The following is a 26,816-nucleotide window of genomic DNA, read 5'->3' as shown; positions in this document are numbered from 1 at the left end:
TAATTTTGCACATTATCATTTTTGCATATAAAAGCTTAAACCTTTAATATAAAATCAACTGTTTATTTAAATGTTTAAAAGCAGGATTTGTTGTCATATGATTCGAAAAGGCTCAACAAAAGAGGTTTCCATCATGTGTTGCTGTTAATAGAAGTTTGAGAAAAGACAGACCTCAAATTTTCACATATCATAGAAGAAAAATAAAAAACAGTTCTCCATCTCCGATCTGAGGAGTGCCAGCTGCATTTGTAAACACCAGCCGAGAAAGCAGACTAAAAAACCTCCAAAGGGAAAAACTGGAACATTTTCTCATGTCTAATGAGTAATACAACAGATCCAGCCTATGTTAATATTTATTTTGGAAGTTTCTTTGTGATTATGTTGCAATGAACGAAAGATGGGATTTCTGTTTCCATCATATCTGTACGAGCTGTCATCCCAGCTAACTGAGATTGCTCTTTGCTTTCTATTGGAGCATAAGGGAGGTTTTAAGATTTAGAGGGAGATGTCACTGTAACCTCAGGTCGCCCTGCCTTCAGCCCTGTCCCATAAACCAGCTGTTTCCAATCAAATAAATCAACCTCTTTGTTTCGTGAATTTATTATTTGCATCTTTAAGCTCTAAATAAAGACATTCATATTCAGTTTTGTGATTTGTTTCTGTTATTTGTTATGTTGAATTTGGTCATGTTGACTGTAATTTTGTCATATTATGGTAGACGGCCTATATCTGAATTTTCCTGTTGGGCATTTGGGTATTCTTTCACAAGGTAAAATCCAAAAAGTTAAGGTAACTAACTTGAGGAAACTAATAGCAATAAACCATTTAGGTTCAAAAAATAATCCTAATGAGTATTGTGAACTTGAGTAAACAAAGCAATTTGAGTAAAATGCAATAAATGAACTTAAACTAGGAAACCGATTGCAACAAATCATTTGAGTTAAAAAAAATTATCTATATGAGTACTGTGAACTTATTCTATTTTTAGTTAAGGTATAATGAGGTATTTAATAAACTCATTACCTTCAACACTGAGTTCAAAACTCTTTTCAAATGAATTATCTTTCAGTATATTGAGTTACTACACTCATTTTATTTGATAAAGCTGACGGCTGGGTTTTACAGTGTAAGACATTTTTAGTTTATTCAGCCAGAATGAATAGAAATAATAAAATAACTAATAGAATTAATAAAATCTATGGTTATATTAAAAAACATTAATAATGTCATAAAAGATTTCTATTATAATAGGCATTTGTTAATAACAAAAAAAATACTTTTAACTGACATCATCACGAAGGTTAGTATATTAAAAAAGAATAAAAGTTAATAAAAGTTCAGCTTTTCATTCACAAAACTATGTTTTAAATCAAGTAAGACTTCTACATTTTCTTATATTAAATTATAATCATATTTCTTGTTAGGTGTTTTTTTCCCCAGCAAATAAGCCCTGATAGCATCGGGGGCTTTTTTAATATTTGAAATGTGTAAAGTTTTAAAAGCATTAAGAGTAAATTTGAGTTAGCCTGTTGCTAAATATTACTAATGTAGCATAACAAATGCCTAGAGCAGGCAATTCCAAAATATACAGAAAAGAGCCAAAAGTTCCCTCACCTCATGCAGATTCAAACAAAACTTTTGGTTATTGATGCAGATCTTTAAGATAAGACCTACACCACCAAAAAAAAAAAAAAAAAAAAAAAACTATGGCCATATTATTGGCCAACTGGCAAACTCAGGGAAAGCACTTATTTCACACTAAACTGACCCCAAGAAAAGCTCAATCTATGCAACATTCTGTTATTATTAATCATTAATTGTTATTAATTTATTATAATAGTTATATATAGGCCTATATTTTTTCCGTATGATTGTTCAGACTGCAAATTGAAAATTTTACGAAAAATTGCACCAGCCATTATGTTTCTGTTTGTTTTGACTCACTAAAAGTTGTTCATGTGTTTTAGTTGGATATCAATTAAAAACCTTTTCTTATTTAAGAAAAATATGAGTCTTTAAAAAAATTGCATGAGCGTATTATTGCCAACTGGCAAACTTTAGTTTCATATTTTGTTAATTTAGGTAGAAACTCAGAAAAGGAAATGGCCTGCCTAATGAATATCTCTTTTGAAATGTGATGTGTTCAGACGGCTGTCCTCTATGAAGTCCCATTCATATGCAACCAGCTATGAGGAAAAAAACAGACGTGGAAAAAATGAAAGGTCTTGCAGCAACAGGAAAACAGCTATGAGACCGCATTCCTAGTGAACCCCGGCTTAGACAATGAGAGGTGGGACAAAACTGTATATTTTAAAATCTGTAATCTAACCCCTAAATCAGGAACATTGCTCAAAGTTTGCTTTGCACTTATCGAGATGGAGTCGTCATGGGTTGATCTGGGAATGTTTATTTCTAAGCGGAAGAAGACTGTTCCTTCTCCGAGAAGCAGTTTCTTGTTTTCGGTTTATCAGCTCGAGATTTGACTGGAGATATATATATATACCACGACTCCATATGTTCACCGTTACGGCAATCTACGCAATGTTTCGCTTGAGAAAATAAGACCGATCGGTTTGTGAGCGGATGAAAACGGAAAACGGAAAAAAGTTTAACTGTAGTTTATGCCGAGAATGTCGGGATGTTGGAAAAGTTAAGGACCCAACACATCTGGATATGACTTGCGCAGCTGATTTCTCTATTGCCGCCCGTTATGAGAATACACTTCTATGTTTGAGTAATGAGAAACAAGTTTTACAAACAGATGAAGATTGATCAACTTGATTCGTGAGTGAAAGCAAAACGAAAACCAGGTAAATTACCCATTGTGTTTTCTTATCTCTTTTAATCTCTCTGCAATTGCTCTTGTGGCGAATGAGGCGTAATTCGTGAATTTGTTACACTTGGAAAAGAATACTGATTAAAAAGAGACGTTGATAACGAGTTAACTAAAGGTTTTGGTGATGTTTGAAGTAATATTTGATTTAAAAAATCAATGGTTGGGGATAGCTTTTACATTATGATTGTGCAAACTGGTATAATTAAATTTTTTAAGAAAAAGAAAATCACAAAATGCTGAAATACATTGCTTTATTTGTATTATTAATTTCCTATATTCCTACATATGTTTGCTTAATACTTGTACATACGTCTGGTGAAAGTTACTTTTAAAACTAATGCATTACAATCTTGTATTGCTAAAAAACTATAACTAAATGAGTAACTTTGTTAATTTTTAAGGAAATTTATGTTTTTGCATTACTTTTTTCATCTGGGCTGCAGTACTTGTTTGTAAAAATATAAAACAATAAAACTATTTTTTTTTTTTACAAATAAAGGCCCTTTTACACCAAAAGGAAAATGTGAAGTAAATAAACCTCAGGCTGAAGGGATGTAAATTCATGTATTACATGAAGAGGATGCATGAAGAAAAGTTCAACACTATTCAATAATGAATATTCCAAGTGTGCATTAGTTTTTATTCTTTTTCAGAGATTTTAAATCTGTTTACGTGCAACAGCAATGAGTAAACACATGCTCACATTTAATTTAGGATACAGGTAAGTATCTGGTTTACACACTGTGCACCTCTCTACCTACTCCGGATTTCTCTCATCACAGGTACAGGTGTCAGTCAATAAATGAAGAAAAGTAATTAGCATTACTTTTTGGAAAAAGTAGCACTGGCATTTTCTTCATTAAAAAGTAAAAACCTGTTACAGAACTTCTGTTACATGTGTTAAATAATGAAAGTATGCATCTGTTGCCATGAGAAATAAGGATGAATGCTTTCATTCATTAATGGTACTCATTATATTTCAGACCGCCTTAGTATTACAATTAACCATTAGAAAACTGCAGAATACATAAATACCTATATCCTGTTTAGGCGTTATTGCAAGCCATGTTTTACAAGAACCCTCACAGTCACTGATGCAAACAGAGCCCTAAACAAAGCCCACATCTAGTTATCATGAGCCGTGAGGTCCGTTCATTTATCTCTGTAACTGTGAAATGCTGGTGCTTACGAATACACTGAGGCATACCACTTCTTTTTAACAGCATTCAAAACAGACAAGTTCCTACAGCTGCAAGATGGAGCCAGAGATAGGCTGGTGAACGCTAAAATTCCCCTATTTCAAAATCCTGATCAAACTCATGATCTTTGACAATATAGGCTATTGTGAGCAGCTGATATAAAATGACTTTTGCAGGACTTTAGCATTTCCTGCAGAAAAACATACTAACAACATTTTAAACTAAAATTCGATCATTCTTTTATTGTGCATTTGATTTGAGACACTAGGGAATGTTCTGAACTTTTAAAACGGATTTTTCATAATTAACCAATTAAAAAGAAGTGATGTTTTTTTTAAATACACTAAAAGTTTGATCTGAGGGAAAAAATGTGAATATGAATTTAAAAAAAACAAAGGGGTTTATTCTATTTAGTGACTCAGTCCTGAGAAAGTGCACTGTTAGTTTAGTTCTCATGAGTCTGCTGACTGCTCTCTGTCTGAGAGAATGCTGACAAGCAGGTCATCGAAACAGGAATCTCATTTCATCATGTTCACTTTAGGCTTTGATTCAAGATGGACACTATCTGATTTGAGAAACATCCTGGCAGCTTAGAAATAAAGATCAACATACCCAGAGAGAAAAGCATTTCTAAAGGGTGGGGTTGTTTTCCGTCTTAAATGTGACCCAGAGGGCCCAGCAATTACCCATTTTTGTGCATCCAAGTGTACGTGACAGAGGTGTTTACACTGACCCACCTGTGCTGGGCTTAAATGGAGTATTTAAAAGTCTTCCACAGACAATGTGACTCCTGTTGGAATTTCGCTGTATGTGTTTCTATATCAGGTAATTGCCATCATCATTTTCATTTAACTAACTTGTTTGTTTAGACTTGCATCACCATTCATTCCTATAAAATGTATTGTAGATATTGTAACAATAGTTGTCACGGATAAAATGGATCAAACATTCAAAAACATTTTAAGAAACGTCTCATGTGGCCATGGCACCAAGGACAATTTTTTTATATTTCTTCATACACACAAACTCTGGCTCTAATTATCTGTTTCAAAGCATGATGGCTGACTCTGTTTTTCCATGACCTCACATAAGTATATAGTATGCCTACTTTAATTATAGTGTTGGGGCAACATGAAAACGTTCTGTTATTTTCAGCATACTGCAGTTATATTGACCTAAATATAATTTTAAACAGTTTTGGACACTTAAGTCACATTTAAAAAGTACAAACGGCTTTGCATTTGATGTAAAACAATGATATGCAAACTGATTTCATTGATTTATTTATAAATATCATTTTATTAATAAAAATTAAAGAACAGCAATAATTATAGCACAAAAATCCTTTTGAACACAAAACTCTATAGGTGACCGTCAAAAATGGGAATGAAATGAGGTAGTATATACAAATACAGATCCTTCACCTCAGTGCTAAGCTGGTAAGCAATTTTCGAGGTCTTGATTAAGTTAGGGACGTTGTTAAGTTTTCAAAGATTGCCCACAATATTCTAGAAATATTTGACTAATCACAGATTTGATGTATCAGCTTCTCTGGCTATAGCTGAAAGGGCCGTCCCTTTGACCTTTATCATTTGAGAATGCTTCAGTGGAAAAATTGTGAAAACTGTAAAGTTTGGCTAAAAATAGGGTTGATCATATAAGTAAGGAAATTAACACCAGGTGTCAGTTTAACACCAATAACTGTAATGTATCTGATAGTCCAAGTTTTTAATATTCTGTTTTTCAGAATTTATTGAATATAAAAGAGGCTTTAAAACTGTTGTTTTGTTATGAAAACTTGAAATAGAACTAAACTTATTTACTATAATTTATGAAATTCTGCTGTTCTCTGATTTTGATGCCTATTGAATATGAATCCAGTGGATATAATATAATAATAAAACTATTTGAAGTATATGTAACGTAACAATGGAGGGTACCCATTGCTTCTTAAAAGCAGCCTGGAGACAAGGCCGATGTTACAACATGCAGATTATCTATCCTTTAATTTCACTCAGCCATGTTGCTTGCGTGACCAGCCAACTTCCAGGCCTAAAGGAACAAGCAATCCGGAGTATCTGGAGGGCTAGCCGGGTGCGGCCTCTGAATGGCAGGAAGTATAGCCATCAATATTTACTCTGTGTGCGCAGCAGCCAGAGTGTCTGCAAGGACCAGCGGCGCAGAGGAGAGCGAGGCCTCCACTAAAGTCTCTCCCACCCTCTCCGACTATAATTGCAGCACAGACAGACTGACTGGACCCTCTACATCTGTGACTTCCTTTGGTGCAGACAGGCCTTATTGAGCTTTTCTCCATTAAGATTCCAACACTACATGTCATTGATTGCACCATTATATGGTTTCAAGAATAGAGCGGTAACTTGTAAATAGCGATTAGCAAATGATGCCGCAAGCCACCATGGGATATGCACATATGACTAAACAAAAGTGTGTCAAAATGATTTCATCCAATTCTCTCTCTCATCATATTTACCCTCTTTCCTAGACATGAAGGCTTCAGTGATGCTCGCAGTGCTGTTTGTTTTGGTGTATTCTGGAAGCTATGCAACAACTGCAGGTGAGGTTACAAAATTGAGGTCACGGAAGTGTTAATACGTGTGCGTATGTCTGAGCACACCAGAATAAAGCCAGATATTTCCTTCAAGAGTAGACAGTAAAACAAAGGAAGGAAGTTTTCCTGCTGCGTTTTGACATTTTTTACAGTTGCAAATTATTTTTTTCAGATCATCTTATGGAGACTTCTACTCTAAAGAATGGTGAGTGCAAATCAGTCAATTTCTTTAGATCTTGACCCATGGATAAGAACAATCACAAGTGAAAGCCAGTTTTCCAATATTTCTTTTTATGTTGTTTCCTAATGAGTTTATGGGGAATGCAGTAAGATGTTCATGTGAATAGGTCATGTTAATCCATCTTTAAACAAGCCAACCATATGCATTTTGAGCCGGAAAAAGATTTGATCTGTTTTTTAACTTAATTTCTCATTTTTCTTCCTTCATTTATCACATGAAAGATAGAAACCAGTCATATGCATTTAGAGCCAGAAAAAGATTTGATCTGTTAATTTCTGAGTCCTCAAGATTGAGTCATCTCTCTTTACATGCTGTCACGTGATGAACAAACCACTCAAAAACCAGAAGACTCGAAAGGTGAATTAATTATGGCTCCTTTTGGCTCATACTGTGTGTATTAGTTAAGCTTATATTGCAGCGTTTCTCAACTGGTGGGTCGTGACCCAAAAGTGGGTCGCGGGAACATTTGCAGTGGGTCACGAAGTGTGTGTTAAAAAAACAATAACAAAAGTTACATTTTTTACTTATTTTGCGTATACCATTTGACATGTAAAATTTCATGTAATTATTGCAACAAATATGTCAAGCGCAAGTACGACCCCGAATATGTAAAATATGGATATATATATTGACGACAAAAAAGACTTAAAGCCTCAGTGTTATATGTAGTGATGTGCTCTCATAAGAGAGCATGAAACCTTTTAAATTAAAACAACATTCAGAAACCAGAAAACATGTTTTATCAACAGTTTATTATTAACAGTATTTGTCGTTTTTACTTTTTTTCAATTTCTATAATATTATCCATTTTGTTAAATGACAGCAATAAAATAGTGTTTATTTGTAAGTCTTGGTGAATTTCTTATGATTTATCTGTCACTACTTGTTTATGTTAACAAATAAATACAAATTAAGTATAATTCCTTAAATTGTATTATAGTTCCTAAAAATTTGGGTCGTGGCTTGATGAACATGTATAAATGGTGGTCCCATGGCCAAACCAGTTGAGAACCCCTGTTATATGGGACTGTCAGTGTGACATGAACAAACCCCTCAAATTTGAAGACCTCTCAGAAGAGGTGAGCTGACATAATCATAGACCAGGTAAACGATAAATAATTATTTTTTCCTTCTTATGGCATTCTAGTTATGACTTGTCTGTAGTGTGATCAATGTTTGGTGTAATTGTAGATAAGTTTGGAAGCAACTTGTAACATTTGAATAATATTTTGGCAAATTGAACGAAATGAACAAAATTACTCAAAAAAGATTCGTTCATCTCAATGAACAAGACTCAAAGGTCTAAGTCAGTAAAATGATTGAAACTTCCAATTACTAATACTCCTTTGAACACTTTCAGGAAGATTTCAAACACTGTGTGTCAGTGATGTCATTATCGCAGATCAGCCAATAGTGTTATGCTCTTTCTGATGGCTCCCGCCTCAACATTTCATTGGCTGTGGTTTGTGGGGTGAACAGAGATGTTTGTTGAAAGAGTTGTTGTCAGATCATGTAGTGTGTGATGCCCCTCTTGTGGATAATTTACGCAAAATCAAGTCATTTAGTGTAAATGCCATAGAGATCTGCCGATGCATAAAGTCACGCAGTGTGAACTAGGCTTCAATGGGGAAGCAGGACTTGAAAAGCTGCATTTGTCAAGTCACAAGTATGGGAGCACATTAGCTTCTCCTTGAAATAAGGAGGCTAAGAATGAGGAGGGAAGAACAGTGGTAGACGAAACCATTTCAAAATTTATATAAGAATTGTGGAATGAAAAAGTTACAGTACACTGATCCAGTCTTTGCATCTGAAGCAACATTGTGTCAATGACACAATTGATGCATTAAAAATGACTACTCCATCTAAATTAGGTTTTTTTTCTATTTAATTTATAACAGTTTTTAGTAATACATGAAGCAAAATATATACAGTTGAAGTCAGAATTATTAGCCCCATTGTTTATTTTTCCCCAATTTCTGTTTAACGATAAAATTATGTTTAAAATGTAAAAACTGATTTTATTCTCGCCAAAATAAGACAAATAAGACTTTCTCCAGAAGAAAAAATATTGTCAGACATACTGTGAAAAATTCCTTGCTCTGTTACACATCATTTAGGAAATATAAAAAAAAGAAAAAAATCAAAGGGAGGGCAAATAATTCTGACTCCAACTGTTTATACAAATTTAGATTTTTAGACTAACAACTCTTTAAGTTAAATTCTATCATTTATTCCATTTATCTCCATCTATCCATCTGTCTGTTTATTCTGTCTATGGATATGTCAATCCATCCATCTATCCCTCCAATCATCTCTTGTTACTGTAGTACTAACGATCAATCAATCAGTTTATCATTCATCTATCAATCAATCCATCTATCTCAACCGAAATACTATACTATTACTTACACATTATATTTGTTTGTTGACAGATGAAAGCAGTTTACAGTGCAGTTGTGAGAACACAAACTTGTGTGAAAACAACAGCTGCTGGGGTCGTATCTGCTTTTACACTTCGGTCCATGAGCGGGTTGTCAGGGGCTGTTTTCAGACCGCCGAACAGTGCTACGTACCTGCTATTCCTGGAGTTTATACCAAATGCTGCTACACACACCACTGCAATGCAAACCTTACCATGCCTGAAAAACCAGGTGAGACATTTCAATTTTAGCTCACTTACTCGTTTCTGGGTTGTTCGTATATATATATATATATATATATATATATATATATATATATATATATATATATATATATATATACTATAACTATACTATAACTATAACTAAAATGAAAGCGTTGCCTTGTTTGACCTGACATGATCCATCTGTAGAAGTGTGCTCTCTCCTGCCTCCTAGTGTTATATTGGTGTTTGACAAGATGATTATACATATTTAAAGTGTTAGTTCACCCTTACATTAAAATTATGAGTATCTTATATTGAACAGAAAAGTATTTAAAAGAATCTGTGGATCAAATTAGTACTATAAAAGTATTGTTATTCATTTTAAAATGAAATTTTTGAAAAATGTTTTTACATTTACTAAAAAATAATGCAAGGCGGTGTTAGTTTGGTAGCACTGATTTCCTACAGCAGTATTTATAAACTGTTTGAAATGTATTTTATTTATTTTTTATTCAAATGTTACTCAAAGCTTAATAACTGTTATAAAAGTTTAGAATTCTATGGGTTCACATATATTTATTAATTTGTTTTCAGATTCAGAATTATAATAAGTCATTCATTCATTCATTTTCTTTTCGGCTTAGTCCCACTATTAATCTGGGGTCGCCACAGCGGAATGAACCGTCAACTTATCAAGCACATTTTTTGCGTAGCCGATGCCCTTCCAGCCGCAACCCATCCATGGGAAACATCCACACACACTCATTCACACTCATACATTACAGACAAATTAGCACCCGTGCAAACTCCACACAAAAACGTCAACTGATCCAGCCTAGGCTCGAACCAGCGACCTTCTTGCTGTATGGCAACAGCACTACCTACTGCGCCACTGTGTCACCCACAATAATAATGGCTATAATAAGTCATGGCTATAATATTAATAATTGTTATTTGACTATTGACTTTTAAAGTTAAACAAAAATGCGGCTCTCCAGTATTGTCTTTTGTTATTGTGGTGATGTGGTACATTAATGTAACTCAGTGTGTCTGTTTTCAGTGGAGAAGCCCATCAGAGTGATTCTGCTGGTTGGAGTGCCGTTGCTGGTGTTGTTGGTGATTGCCATGGCAGCTTGTGGACTTGTGTTATGGCTGCGTACAAGACGTCAATACTGCCATCCGGTTGAGCACGATACCTCCATGCTTAAAGTCCCCAGTGGAGGAGACCCCACATATGGGGTAAAACACTACTGTACTCTATGACATTCAATGCTTTTTACTGGCTTCATTATGCTCAGTTCAGTCATTATCTGAGTAGGAAAAATCTTTGTTTCTGCTTGACAGTCATGTTTAAATGACTCAAATTTAATTACTAAGTGACATATTTATAATTTCAGAGAAGTTATAGTAACAGTTTCACAAGAAATCATCTCTTGAGCCTGTCAGAGCCTGTTTTAATCCCCTATTTGCAGCACTAAATGTATTCCCAGATTACCTCAGAAGAACGAACTCAGTCGAGAAAACTCATTGTGAGATGATGGTCATGCGATTTTTGAAATGAGAGTATGCATATTTGTGGCAATCTGTCAAGACAATACCACTTAAAACATCTTACTATTTTAGAAAAAGTAATCAAACTTTGTATAACCAACTGTTAATCTTATAAACCCGTGACTCAACCATAGTTGAAACATCATGTACTTTTTGATTACCTGACCAGCTGATTAACGGCAGGACTAGCGAATATATCGAAGAACTGTGCATAACAGGGTTTTATGCGTCCCCAATATGCAATGTCAAGAGAGTGACTTCATAAGGTAACATAAACTGCACACACTTGATTATGTAATGTGTAAAGTCGTGAACGCGTGTCAGTGCAAGGATAACTTATATTTTAGGTGTCCAAGCTTAATCTGTAATCGATGAGGTCTATTGATTTACAGGGTTATCAACAATGTGTGTATATTTTTGCCTTGGAATAGCCTTTTGTTAAAGAGTTTTTTGTTCATCCTTGCTACCGGCAAAAAATAAAACCTCCTTTCAAATTAATTGTGAGTACACAAAATAAAATACTCATACTCGTATCGGTTTAAAAAAAAGTGGTATTGGTTCATCCCTAAAATAATCCACAGTATGTATTGAATATTGATTGAGCAGTTTTTGTTTGGCTTTGCTCTTCCTTTTTATCAATTATGACAATAGCACAGTGATGAGGAGAATAATGTCAATCCATTGTACTGCGTTTTTTTTTAAACATTTCATTAATTGTTTACAGTTTAAACTGAAGTTACTCTCATAAACATGTAATTGTCATCTTTAGGATATCTTTGATGAGTTTTGTACATCGGGCAGTGGCACTGGTCTGCCCTATCTGGTGCAGAGGACCATGGCGCGACAGATCTCTCTGGTTGAGTGTGTTGGTGAGTGAAACCGATCTCATTACACTCATTACAATGCTGCATAGGAGGATAATAAAACTACAAAGTAAAGTTGAGGGTGTAGATGTGTCCTATTCTGTTATAGAGCTGCACAATATATAGTTTCAGCATCGATATTACAATGTTTGTTTTAAGTTGAATCTTAATCATTCTTGACCAGGAGCCATAGAACACATGATTATAGAAAGACTGCTAAGTTTAACCATAATAGAGTGAAAGTTTACCATTTGCATTTTTTAAGGCATGTGACTGTACATTTCAATAGAGTTTAAAATATTTGGACACAAAAAACTGTTAAGATTAATTGTATTTCATTATTCTTACGATTTATGAAGAAGACAACAACAACATCTTTCATTGTTAGATTTTTTTTACTTGTTTTCCTGTCCAAATGTCTATATTTCTTATCCTATTACAGATAATTTAGCTTTCACTTGATTTAAGAATTTTTAGATTTTTGGACAAGAAACTCACGGAGACCCGGAAGGGATGTAATGGAGAGGGAAAAAGCTGGGTGGGAGAAAAATAAAAAGAGTGATAGGTAAATAGATATTTTTTTAAGTTTTTGCAATTCCTCGCAAAGACTGCATTATCTCGCAAAGATGTTTTTCCACAAACACTTCCTGTTCACTTTATACATGTCAACCCTCCCGTTTTTGCCAGTATTCTCCAGTACTCCATTGTTTTAACTGTTTGTGCTCATTTAAGAGAAAACTAGTTGAGTTCAAAATAAAACACGCTGGACGGACAAGTTTACATATTATTAAGTGTATTGGTCTGTTTAAAGACACACCCAAACCCCAAAGTGTCTTGCACTTTAGCTCCTCTTTAAATGGCGTGTACAGAAGCTGATCTGGGATCAGTTTATTATGCAGAGCGCGTCCATCAGTCAGTGCTTTTACATGCATTCGCTGATTTAGAGGTTGCTTATGAAGGGTGACGATCGACGCACAGCTTTAATGGAAAGAAAGTGAATGCAAGCAGTTTTATCCAGCAACGCTCCAGGGACAGACGAGTCTTCGCTGAGGCCATCTTCCAGCCTCCACTGCGGTGACTGAAGCTCTGCACACGACTTTTGGCCAGCGGAGAAATTAAAATGGTCATGCCAAACTGAGTCTGGTTCTCTCAAGGTTTTTTTTCTTCACTCCCATCAGGTGAAGTTTTTTTTCCCTCTCCGCTGTCGCCACTGGCTCGCATGGTTCAGGATTGGTAGAGCTACGCATCGATGAATTTGCTCTTCAGTGTTTGAACTCTCAGTAATAATTAAATCACACTGAACTGAGCTAAACTGAACTGTACTGAACTTAAACACTAAAAACTGAACTACACTGTTCCAGTTACTATGACCGTTTATGTGAAGCTGCTTTGACACAATCTACATTGTAAAAGCACTATACAAATAAAGCTGAACTGAACTGAATTGAATTGAATTTTATATAATTACAGCGCGCTTTTAAGATTAAAAATATATGAGAAATATGGGAAAACACTTAATGATAGGCTGATAGCAGGATAGAATGGTAAAATATAGGAGAATACTGGTAAAAACGGCAGGGTTTACATGTATGAAGTAAACAGGAAATGTTTGTGGAAAAAACAATTTTCCCAACCATTGCGTCCCTTCCAGGTCTCCATAGAAACTAGACAAAGCAAAGTAAGAAAAGCATTTTTTTCATCGTGATTATTCAATTTCTGTACCAGAATACTTTTGAAACTTTTAAAACCATCTTGTAAAACCATATTATTATAACAATATACATTACAGGGAAATAAAATAATGCAATATCAGATTTTTTCAATATTGGCAGCACAACATCATTACCTATTTATTACTGTATACCTTTACACATTATTTAATTTTGATTTTTTCAGAATTTCAGAAAAATTATAAGTCATGGCCATACCTTATTATAATGATATGCATCTAGCTTTAAAGGAATTTTTTGCTCTGATTGCTTCTGGTAGGTAAAGGCCGTTATGGTGAGGTATGGAGAGGCACCTGGATGGGAGAAAGTGTGGCTGTCAAGATTTTCTCCTCTCGTGATGAGCAGTCTTGGTTTCGAGAGACTGAAATCTACAACACGGTCCAACTAAGGCATGAAAACATCTTGGGTAAGTTCCACCCACACTGCATTTTTCACTGCTCGTGTGGGAAGGGATCATTCTGTGTGTACTGCTGCAGCCATAATATGTTTTGACATTGCCAAACATTGCTTTTCTAATGATGGAGTCACACAGTGTTTGACTTAAAATGTAATATTTCTTACTTACACTTCTCTGTCCATAAGGCTTCATAGCATCAGACATGACGTCTAAAAACTCCAGCACTCAACTGTGGCTGGTCACACATTTCCACGAGTTGGGCTCCCTCTATGACTTCCTGCAGTACAGCACGCTGGACCCGGAGGGCTGTCTGCGCATGTGCCTGTCCATCGCCAGCGGCCTCGTGCACCTCCACACAGAGATCCTCAGCACACAAGGCAAACCAGCCATCGCACACAGAGACCTGAAGAGCCGCAATATTCTGGTGAAGAGAAATGGCCAGTGCTGCATTGCAGACCTGGGTAAGGAAGCAAGACAAAAATAGATGAGTCTAAATAGATTTTGGTGCACCGCTCATTCCACAATGAGAAAGCTCATATTGTTTGGTTTATTTAGGAGATGTGTTCTGATTACCAAAATATCACAGAGGCTTTAAACCGGGTAATCACCTAGCAACCACCAAGAATACCATAGCAACCAAAACACCACCTGGCACCCACATTACCCCGGCATTCACAAATATTTGCCACCTAACAATGGCCAGGCCAACTTAGCAACTAAATTACATAGACTAAAACAGTCAGAACTCTTAAGCAATGTCTTACCAAGACCAATTAATAACCTCCTCTAAAGCACATTTGCAACAGCATGAAAACTTGTTTAAAGAGCACCTGAGAATCCTTTAAATAACAATCTTACAACCACATTCGCACATTTCCAAAAGCATCAAAACATATTTAAAACACAGAACACCTGAACAAACAGAACAACGAAAGATCTGCATAGCAACACTCTGAAAACCAATTGAAACACTGTACCAATTAGTTACACCTTTGCAACTGCATAAGAATAAACTAAAACACTCAAAACACCTTAGCAACCACATACCTTAGCACACCTTAGCAACCATATGATAACACCTTGACAACCACCTGAAGCTTTGTGGCAACTGCCTTAAAGCAAAAGAAGCCAAACAGCTAAACAACCACTTAATATCACTCCAGCAACCACCTGAAACACTGTAGTAACCGCCTTACATCTTTGCAACTACATAAGAATATGCTAAAACACAAAACCACTTAGCAACCATACAACAACACTCTGACAACCATGTAAAACACTGTTGTAACCACCTTTCATTTTTGCAACTGCATAAGAACATGCTAAAACACTTAAAACACCTTAGTAGCCACATAGCAACACCTTAACAACCAGCTGAAACTCTGTAGCAACTGCCGTAAAACAAAAGAATCTGAACAGCTAAACAATCCCTTAAAAACAACCACTTGAAACATTGTAGCTACCACATAAGAACAAGCTGGAACCCTCAAAACCCCTTAGCAACCATATAACAAGACTTTGACAACCACCTGAAACCCTGTTCAACTGCCTTAGCAAAAGAAGCCAAACAACTAAACAACCACTTAATAACACTTTAGCAACCACTTGGAACACTGTAGCAACAAACTTACACCTTTGCAACTACATAAGAATATACTAAAACACACAAAACCCCTTAGCAATTATACTGACAAATGTGTAAATAACTGTAGTAACCACCTCAAAGCATAAGAACATGCTAACTCAAAACGCCTTAGCAACACCTTGACAACTACCTGAAAGCTAAACAACTGCTTAATAACACTCCAGCAACCACCTGAAACACTGTAATAACTGCCTTATATCTTTGCGACTGCTAAAACACTTAAAACGCCTTAGCAACCATATAGCAACACCTTGACAACCATCTGAAACCCTGTAGCAACTGCCTTAAAGCAAAAGAAGCCAAACAGCTAAACAACCACTTAATAACACTCTGGCAACTACTTGAAACACTGTAGCAACAACCTTACACATTTGCAACTTCATAAGAATATACTAAACACTCAAAACACCTTGACAACCATATAGCAACACCATGACAACTACCTGAAACCTGTAGCAACTGCCTGACCAAAGGAATCCGAACAGCTAAACAACCTCTTAATAACACTCCACCAACCACTTTAAACACCTTACACCTTAAGAACAAGCTAAAACACCTTAGCAACCATATATGCAACACCCTGACAACCACCTGAAACAAGGTAGCAAGCACATACACCTTTGCAACTACATAAGAATATACTAAAACACTCAAAACACTGTAGCAACCATACAGTAACATCCTGACAACCATGTAAAACACTGTAGTAACCGCCTCAAAGCATTCAAAACACATTAGCAGCCATACAGCAACACCTTGACAATCACTTTGAAACCCAGTAGCAACTGCTTTAAACCAAAAGAATCTGAACAGCTAAACAACTGCTTAATAACACTCAAGCAACCCCTTAAAACACTGTAGCAAATACATTACACCTTTGCGACTTCATAAGAAAAAGCTTAAACACTTTAGCTACCATATATGCAATACCCTGACAACTTTTTAGCATTCAACACCATAACTGTAAGCTGAGTTTGTCAGTCCATTTTTAATTTTTCAAAACATTTCCTTATTTGGGGTCAACAATGAGCCATAATGTCAACAAGCAATGATGTCACTAAGTTATGATAATGCTTAAATAATAACTTTTGTTTGATCTCTCAGGCCTGGCTGTCATTCACTCTCAGTCTACTGACTATCTGGATGTGGGAACCAATCCGAGAGTGGGCACCAAGCGATACATGGCACCAGAGGTTTTGGATGAGACTATTCGTGTTGATGTTTTTGAGTCCTATAAACAAACTGACATCTGGGCCCTGGGTCTCGTCTTGTGGGAGATAACTCGTCGGACTATTGTAAATGGTAAGATGGAAGAGTAATTCAACTTTATTTGCTGGCACCACCCCCATTCTGGGCTCTTGTGACTTGTGGAATTAAGTATGTTTCAAACTGTACAGTTCAATTAATCTCTGTCTTTGCAAGCTGTTCACACATTGGGAATTTAAAACTATAAATACATGCCAAACTCGTACACATAGCCCTTTAATGTCTCCTTGCATATTGCAGTGAGAAGCCCCGTGACTGCAGGATCTTACCATTTTAACTAAGTTTCAGTTTTTTGTTGCTAAGCAACGATTTTCACCATGCTGATAGATGTGATAGATTTTTTTTTATCCAAAACTTTTTTTTTTTTACTTACTTCCCCCTCCTCAGTCTCTCCCTGAGTTTTTTTTTCTGCATGTCTACATCTCCCTCCCTATCCACCCACGATTAGCGGCCCAATAATTATAAACAATCTTATCTAGTGTCAACACTCCTGCTCATATAGTCCAGATGCGCCTGTTCTCTCTCTTTTTCTCTCTCTCACACACTCCTACTTTTAGAATGCATTTACTCAACCTTTATAAATAGTTTATGTGCATCTTTACATAAGTTCAGAGTAGCTTTAAACATGTATGTGCACATACATGCATAAATACACACGCACTGCAGTTCATAATTAGGTTCAGTCAGTCTCATTCTCTTTTAAGCTGCATGTATTTAATTAATTTTCAGTAGATACTATGTTGCATTAATATAGTGAGATTTTATTACGATTTTAAATTAACGTTAATACATTTTAACATGTAATTTATTCTTGTGATGGTAAAGCTGAATTTTCGGCACCTTAACTGATTTAGATGCTTTAGAAATCATTCTTATTATGCTGATTTGGTGCTCATTTGTTTCTCATTATTATCTTGCAAACAGTTGTGTGCTTATTTTTGTAAAATTTGATGCATTTTATTTAAGACTCTTTAATGAATAAGAAATTTATTTGAAACGGAAATCATATACATTTATACATTTATCATGTACATAATACATATACTAGTGCTGCTCAATAAATCATTTCAGCATCAAAATCACAATGGGATCATTCACAATAGTCACATCGCAGGACATGTAATGTTGAGTCTGGGTTATAATTTTTGATTTGCATGTGTTTTTGAGGCCTGTGACAAGTTGAAAAGCATTCATGAATGTGAAATTGTACCTTTTGTAACTATAATAACAGTTAAGTTTATTCTTATTATTTTTAAAATGAAGACTATGCAGTATTATTTTAATTTCTTCGGCTTAGTCCCTTTATTTATTAGGGGTTGTTATAGTGCAATGAACCGCCAACTTATCCAACATATGTTTTACACAGTGGATGCACTTTCAGCTGCAACCCAGCACTGGAAAACGCAGTATTATTTGTACATATGATTAGTCAATTACTGTATAGCTGAATTTCCCAGTGCTGTGTTGCGGCTGAAAGGGCATACACTTTTTAAAACATATGCTGGATAAGTTGGCGGTTCCTTCATCTGTGGTGACCCCAGATAAAAAAAGGTACTAAGCTAAAAGGAAAACAAATAAATTAATGTTTACCTGAATACTGTTAAACTCCTCAGAAAACAATAAAATGCTGTTTATTTTATTTTTATCTTCTACTTCATTTCTATTTATCTATGTCTGTAGACTCTTATGTTTTATATTTTCTTCAATTTTATGCACAAATTGTATTCATATCACAATATACAGTACACCCCTCACAAATCTATCTTTTAATTTCGTATTTTTAGTAGGAAGCTATACATTATTATATTTGTGCATATACATTAGATCAGTCAGTACTGAAGATAAAATTTGGAGCTTATCCAACAAAACAACTTACGATAACGGTCCAAAATTGTTTTTTTGCAATATTTAGCTTGAATTTAACTGTATGTTCTTTCAATTTCTAAATATATTATGTGACTGAAATATTACTTTAATAAAGATATCTTTTTAATAAATCTGTTTTGTTTAAATGCACCAAAATTCATTGTCTATATTCAACGAGAATTAGATAACAATAATTATTTTTAAAATGGGGTGTCCTCAATCATGCTGAGCACTGTATATCGCAGTATAGAAAAAATATTGCAATATCAGATTTTTCCAATATCTTGATCTCTACATTACATGTTCTGTTCCTTTTGATAAATTTAATTGTCCTTGCGGAGTAGAAGTAATAATTCCTATAATGAATACCTATTGACCTAAATCTTTTTAAAGAGCAGTGTGTGCATATACACCTTAAATAAGCTTAATTAATAATTTAATAATAATTTTAATAATAATAAAAATATTAAAGTCTGAAAATGCAAAAGAAAACCTTTTTGAACTGATACTGCTGTAGTTTTTCCCCATAATGTTAGAGGCCATATGCTCTTATTCTCCCTGGACAATTTCCAGTCATCCTCCCACAGAAGTATTAGTACTGCCAACCTCCCTCAACGCCCAAACCACAGTTTTATAGATATGGTCGGAACAGACTTTCAGTCTCCGCTCACATCTGCATTTTTTTGTCAGTAAAAATTCACATGCAGTGGAGTCAGCAAAAGATGACAAAAGCTACCATAGAAATGCATTAAATCTGTGGTTTTCTTAGGAATCGTGGAGGAGTACAGGCCGCCGTTCTTTGACATGGTGCCCTCTGACCCCAGTTTTGAGGAGATGAAGAAAGTGGTGTGTGTGGACCAGCACAGGCCCAGTCTCCACAATCGACTACACTCTCATCCGGTGAGATACTCAAGCATACCAGAGATACAAATTCAATGACTAAGAAGACTTGGATTTGATTCAAACTCTGCACAAGGCTTTGCTTTGACAGCTGCAATCGGGAGCAATTTCTTAGAAAAACATGCAATAAATGTACAGCAAAATATCTTGTCAGACTATGATGTCACTGGGAATAATATAGTGGGCTTTAGTTAGCTGTAGAGAGCATATTTATTGCATATGCAACAGAAAATGAATGGAAATATCCATTTGTCTTGCTTAATGCCACAATCTAGACGGAAGAAATCAGCTATTGCAGGAGCCTGGTAGGAGTAGTAGACTTTCCGGCTAGTTGCTAGATTTGTTGCTTTTTGCTTCTTGACAATAATTCTCCCTTTGAGTCCGTATCTCTTGCAGAAACTGTTTTGCCATATTAGACTCTTTTATGTCTGCCACATACAAACACTCCCTCCTACAGTGTATCTGTTATGAGCACTAAGCCAGGAAACTAACAGAGTTATTTTTTTTTGAAAGACAAATACAATCTGACAGATTTTTCAAAGCTAACAAGACTGATTTTCACAAAAATCTCATTGTTCTGTGTCAGATTTGGAATTGAAGCAGAAACACAGTGAAATCTACAGGTCACTTCTTTAGTGTCAGTTGTTGGCCAAAGCCATGTCACCCTGCAGCCCAAAACCGGTTACTCACTAAAACTAAGCAGGACTGAGCCTGGTCATTACCTGGTTGGGAGACCACAAAACTAGGTTGCAGTTAAAAGAGGTGTTAGTCAGGCCAGCAGGGGGCGCTCAACCTGAGTCCTAATGCCCCATACAGTAAAGGGGACACAATATTGGGACACTATACTGTCAGCTTTCTTTTGGATGAAAAGTTAAACCGAGGTCCTGACTCTCTATGGTCATTAAAAATCCCATGGCACTTCTCGTAAAGTCTCCTGTCCAAATTTGCTCCATCGGCCCTTAACCATGGCCTCCCAATCATCCCCATCCACTAAACTGTTTTTATCACTGTCTCTCCACGGGCGATGCAGTGGCGAGGTAGGTAGTGCTGTCGCCTTACACCAAAAAGGTTCTGGTTCGAGCCTCGGCTGGGTCAGTTGGCGTTTCTATGTGGAGTTTGCATGTTCTGTGTTCGCGTGGGTTTCCTCCGGGTGCTCAGATTTCCCCCACAGTCCAAAGACATGGTACAGGTGCAGGTACGGTACAGGTGAATTGGATAGGCTAAATTGTCCGTAGTGTATGAGTGTGAATGAGTGTGTATGGATGTTTCCCAGAAATGGGTTGCAGCTGAAAGGGCTGCTCTGCTGTGGCGACCACGGATTAATAAAGGGACTGTCTCTCCACTCCACCTATAGCTGTTGTCCTGTTACTGCAGTTTCATCATCCTGGTGGTGGTGTGGAGTGACTCCCCCTCATAATTGTGAAGCGCTTTGGGGGTATGGCCATACACAATAAATCCACTATATAAATACACATTACATTAAATTACATATTGTCACTATAACTGAAGGTACATTCATTTTATTCATGTAAATATATACATATACTGTAGCTTGTTTACAGGAAAATAAGTCATACTGTGTCAAAACTGCATTGTCGAGAGAACAAAAATGCATATTAGTTGCATTGGTGGTACGCTTACACAATTATGTACTTTGCATTTTTGAAATGTTATACGATAAAAAAATCAGTGTCAATCTGACCCCTATTCATGCTAACCTCTGAAAAAAATTATTGCTGAAAGCACTGTAATGTTCATGACACCCCAGTAAATGATCAAGTCAGTTTGTAAAGATACACTCTTCACCTTAGTCTACAAAGCATAAGTAAGCTCTTTTTGTGATTGTTTTTGACATTACAATTGATTTTAGGACAATTGAAACTTGCAATTTATTTACGAATGGAGGAAATGACTTGGAATAACAAACAACAAAGAGTCAAACTACTCGCTCTACAAATAAAATCTAGTACACATAAAAACAATCATTTTCCTTTTAACCTTTTATTCATCAGGGGTCACCACAGTGGAATGAACCACCAACTTATCCACCATATGTTTTGCACAGCGGATGCCCTTACAGCTGCAACCCAATTCTGGGAAACATCTATGCACACTCATTCACACACATACACTACAGCTAATTTAGTTCATTTAATTCACCCGTACCGCATGTCTTTATACTGTGTGGGAAACCAAAGCATCCAGAGGAAACCAATGCGAACATGGGGAGAACATGCAAACTCCACACAGAAATGCCAACTGACCCAGCAGGGACTTAAACCAGCGACCTTCTTGTTGTGAGGCGACAGTGCTAACCACTGCGCCAGCATGTCGCCCAACATAAAAATAAAAGCAATACATTAAGAAATACCAGTTTGCCATATCAAGAAACATAACAAGTTGTATTTTACGGTTTAAAATAAATGGAGGTGAAAGAGACCATGCAACAAAAAATTAGGTTCCAATAGCTATGCCTGCTCGTATGTGAAGGAAAGAAATAAGGTCAATACATCTACGCACAAATGCAAGCTAATTGTTTTGTGTACAGTAGCACAAACACAATCCTGTATTCTGTTTTTTATTGGGATGTCATAAATTTGATGTCACCATTTAAAAAAAATTATCATTTTTTATAGTTTACACAGAGACAATAATGACACTGTTTTCAACTAAAATAGAAATCTTTTTATGGTTTTGGCTGTTCATTTGGTCACAATTTAATTTGATGGTCCGCTTGTTGAATTTAAATTACATTGCATCTACATGCCAACTAATTCTCATTAGATTATTAAGTAGACTGTTAGGTTGGGGTTAAGGTTGGGTTTAGTGTAAGTTGACATGTACCTGCAAAGTTTCTTATAGTCAGTTAATTGTCTGTTGAAGGAACATTATCAACAGATATTAGGCAGACAGTCTACTAAAAATCCAGTGTTACCATTCATTTTTAAGACTATAATGTTTTGAGTGCCTGAAAAGTAACTTTATAATATAAGAATGTTTCAGATAATTAAAAAAACACTGACATTACAGACAATTTACATCATCAATGACTAAATAAATAATCTCTTTCTGTATGTTTTTTTTAAGATCCTGTCTGCGATTGCAAAGATTATGAAAGAATGCTGGTTCCAAAGCCCTTCAGCCCGACTCACTGCTCTGCGCGTGCGAAAGAGCCTCTCCAAACTGGACCAGGACCATGACTACGACATAGACAAGCTTAAACTGGACCTCTAGAATAGACATGCTACCAATGCATTTCAATAGACACTCAATTGTAAGGGCCACATGACACATCTTATCCTTTTGAACTCTTCTACTGTGCCTTTCAGCTTCTTGTCCTTAGGCTCCACCGAACATATTTTATCATGACATTCGTTCTCTGTGGGAAGTTGACTGTGCTGTTAAATTTCTCCTCAAATATATCCACTGCTCTTCCAGGACCTGTATATTTCAACAGAGTGACTCATTTGTTACTGAAAGTGGTAAACCCACTAAATACTTGTTAGTAAAGTGAGGGTAAGATGGGGTTTTTTAGACAGGATGTGGGTTATTGTGGACTTCCTAACTGCGGCATTTCCTGAAATTTCTTACTTCCTAAACATGACTGTTACGCAGAGAGTTTGGCACAAGCTTATTTGCACTTATAGCTTGTTTTTTGGTTCCAAGAAAGACTTGAACCAGCTTTTTAGGAACAAGAACTGCATTACAGCTCGCACCAAGTAATCATTAAAGAGAACATATTAGTATAGTGCACTTTTATAAACAGTTTTTTAATGCAAGATTAATGTTATAATCATACTGGCTGTACTATATCTTTTTTGTTATAAAGTAAAAAAAAAATTTAAATATATTTGCTTTGTGAAATATTCGAAACAAAAATGTGTATAATTTTTTTTTGCGCACAAAATGTCTTATTTTCACTCAGAGAATAGTATTTAATTATTAATAAAGCCTGATAAAAAAGGACTGAATCAGACTTTCTCTGATGGAAACTGAGGCTCCATCAAATATTATTTGAACTTGGGGAAAATAAAATAATAAATTCATTACAAAAATATATAATGAATGAATAAATGTATAAATAATGATTTAAATACTTATAAATGCAGAGGTGAAAACACACATACAAATGCATGTACATATACACTCACCAGACACTTTATTAGGTACACCTTACTATTACCAGGTCGGACCCCTTTATGCTTTTAGAACTGCCTAATCCTTTATAGCATAGATTCAACAAGATACTGGAAATATTTCTCAGAGATTTTGGTCCATACTGACATGATAGCGTCATGCAGTTGCAGCAGATATGTCAGCTGCACATCCATGATGCGAATCTCCCGTTCTACGACATCCCATAGGTGCTCTATTGGATTAAGGTCTGGTGACTGTGAAGGCCATTCAAGTACAATGAACACAATGTCATGTTCAAAACCAGTTTGAGAAGAATCATGCTTTATGACATGGCGCCTTATCCTGCTGGAAGTAGCCATCACAAAATGGGTACACTGTGGTCATTAAGGGATGGCCATTGTCAGCAACAATACTCAGGTAGGCTGTGGCGTTGACACGATGCTCAATTGGTAATGGACCCAAAGTGTGCCCAGAAAATATCCCCCACACTATTACACCATGACCACCAGCCTGAACTAATGATACAAGGCAGGATGGATCCACGCTTTCATGTTATTGATGCCAAATTTGGACCCTACCATCCAAATGTCGCATCAGAAATCGAGACTCATCAGACCAGACGTTTTTTAAATCATCTATTGTTTTCTGTTTCCTGTTCTTAGCTGACAGGAGTGCCACTCGGTTTGGTCTTCTGCTGCTGTAGCCCATCCGCCTCAAGGTTGGATGTGTTGTGCGTTCAGAGATGCATACCTCAGTTGTAAAGAGTGGATATTTGAGTTACTGTTATCTTTCTGTCAGCTCGAACCAGTCTGCCCATTCTCCTCTGACCTCTGGCATCACCCACAGAACTGTCACTCACTGGATATATTCTCTTTTTCAGACCATTCTCTGTAAACCCTTGAAATGGTTGTGCGTGAAAATCCCAGTAGATCAGCAGTTTCTGAAATACTCAGACAAGCCCGTCTGGCATCAACAACCATGCCATGTTCAAAGTCACTTAAATCATCTTTCTCCCCATTCTGATGCTTGATTTGAACTACAGCAGATCGTCTTGACCATGTCTACATGCCTAAATGCATTGATTAACTGCCATGTGATTGGCTGATTAGAGATTTGCATTAACAAGCAGATGTTTAACAGAGGAACTTTTCACAGTATGTCTGATAATATTTTTTTTCTGGAGAAATCTTATTTGTTTTATTTCGGCTAGATTAAAAGTAGATTTAAATTTTTATGAACCATTTTAAGGTCAACATTTTTAGCAAATGTTTTATTGATAGTCTACAGAACAAACCATCATTATACAATAACTTGCAATAACAATATACAATAACCTAATTAACCAAGTTAAGCCTTCAAATGTCAATTTAAGCTGTATAGAAGTGTCTAAAAAATTACCAATTAATATATATATTGTTACAGTCATATGTATATGCCTGTTTGTTTTGCTTGTGTGTGTGTGCGCTCTCTTTCTCTCCCTCTCTCGCTCGCTCGCTTGCTCCCTCCTCCTCTCTCTGTCAGTTCTCAGGTTCACCCATTCCCGTATCCCATTCGTCCGTGAAGACGTCAATCTCAATTACACCTTGTGACGTCATCACCTTCACAACCAATCAGCACAGGAGCTCAAAGTTTAAAAGGGATGCGAGCGGGGAAGCTCGTTCTGCTTTTGCTCTGCCTTGCTTGCGGTCTTTGCTTGCCTTTGTGTGTGTTTTTGGCTTGTTGTTATGTGCTGTGATGTTGACGTGAACTTAGTTTTGATTTTGGTCTTGTTCTTGTGTTGATCGCTGTTACCGTCTTGGATGTGTATATGTGACAATCCCCTGACGTCTGTCTTCAGCCTCTCCCTTGGATTCGAGGAGTTTAGATGTCACGTGACATACATATTGCATCACGCAGATATAACTCCACTGTCTAAACACACTAGTTTAGAAGTGAGCGCCACCCGCTGTAAGTTTTCTCCGTATATTTTGTTAGAAGAGTAGATTAGTTATAGCGTGAAAACGCTGAAGATGTTTTGTTTGTTTATTTTGTATTAGACAGTTTAGAGGGAAATTATTAGTTAGAATTGGGGTTTTGTTATATTTCTTTCATTTATTTGGCGCCACTTAACTCTCGTTTCCCCCACCATCTTTAATCTATATTGATTGATTTATTGTATGTTGTGAGATCTTGTAAATAATACTTTATTGCTTTTTGACTTCCTTTCACTATTGTAAATAAATTCACTTATTTTTGCAGTATTTGGGTTGTCGTGTTGATATTTTGCCACCAACTGACCACAAAATATTATCACCTTAAATGTTACCTTTTAAACCCTAGATACCAAAACTTAAAAGTCGTAACATTTAAATGGGGGCTCGTCCGGGATCTCTTTTTAATAAAAGAAACCTGAAATTGTGATAAGTTTTGTGTTTGTTGGTGGCAATTGGTGTTAGTTTGTGTATTGTACATAATAGATGTTTGCGGAAGGGTATCTTGCTGTTTGTTTCGTGTAGTCTGTATCATGGAGGTTTTTAGTTTGGAGGAATTTGTTACAAAACCAACCCTAGAGCAGATTAATGTTTGTAGGAAGCAGGATTTATTACTGATTGCTGATCATTATCAGATTGTTGTTAACAAGCAGAGTCGTAAGGCAGAAATAAAAGGTAAGATACTGTTAAAGTTACATGAGAAAAGTGTTCTTCTTCTGTCAAATGTTGTGGAGGAGACTGGTGAAAATATTAGCCAGGATGACGTTGCTGTGGCGCATCTCAGTCCAGGTGCTGAGGATGATCCTAATGGTCAAGTTGATGTCGGCGCGGAGGCGAAGGCTGGCTTGCCAGTGTTTGATCCGTTCTCCCCTATTTCCTCTGGTTACAGAGATGATGCGCGACTGAAAGTCCGCTTAGCCCGTCTGCAGTACGAGGCACAAGAAAAAGCGCATGCACGTCAGGCTGAAATAAACTTGCGTTTAGAAATACGCAAGCTAGAAATAGAGGCTGAAAAAGTGA

The 26,816-nt window shown here is 36.2% G+C and overlaps 1 protein-coding gene across 4 annotated transcripts; it reads left to right on the top strand.

Moving 5' to 3' along the window:
• Positions 1-2,202: 2,202 nt before the first annotated feature.
• acvrl1 (activin A receptor like type 1) lies at positions 2,203-26,066 on the top strand. 4 transcript variants are annotated; one of them, XM_021469724.3, is made up of 11 exons: positions 2,203-2,290; positions 6,539-6,610; positions 6,777-6,809; positions 9,278-9,496; positions 10,532-10,710; positions 11,792-11,891; positions 13,875-14,021; positions 14,198-14,473; positions 16,762-16,959; positions 19,559-19,689; positions 22,777-26,066. In XM_021469724.3, the coding sequence occupies exons 1-11, from the start codon at positions 2,284-2,286 to the stop codon at positions 22,921-22,923; spliced, it is 1,509 nt and encodes a 502-aa protein (XP_021325399.1). In that variant the 5' UTR covers positions 2,203-2,283; the 3' UTR covers positions 22,924-26,066.
• Positions 26,067-26,816: the final 750 nt, after the last annotated feature.

Source organism: Danio rerio, chromosome 23 (assembly GCF_049306965.1).
Source record: "Danio rerio strain Tuebingen ecotype United States chromosome 23, GRCz12tu, whole genome shotgun sequence".
Classification (NCBI taxonomy): domain Eukaryota; kingdom Metazoa; phylum Chordata; class Actinopteri; order Cypriniformes; family Danionidae; genus Danio; species Danio rerio.
This window is presented reverse-complemented; position numbering and strand designations above follow the sequence as displayed.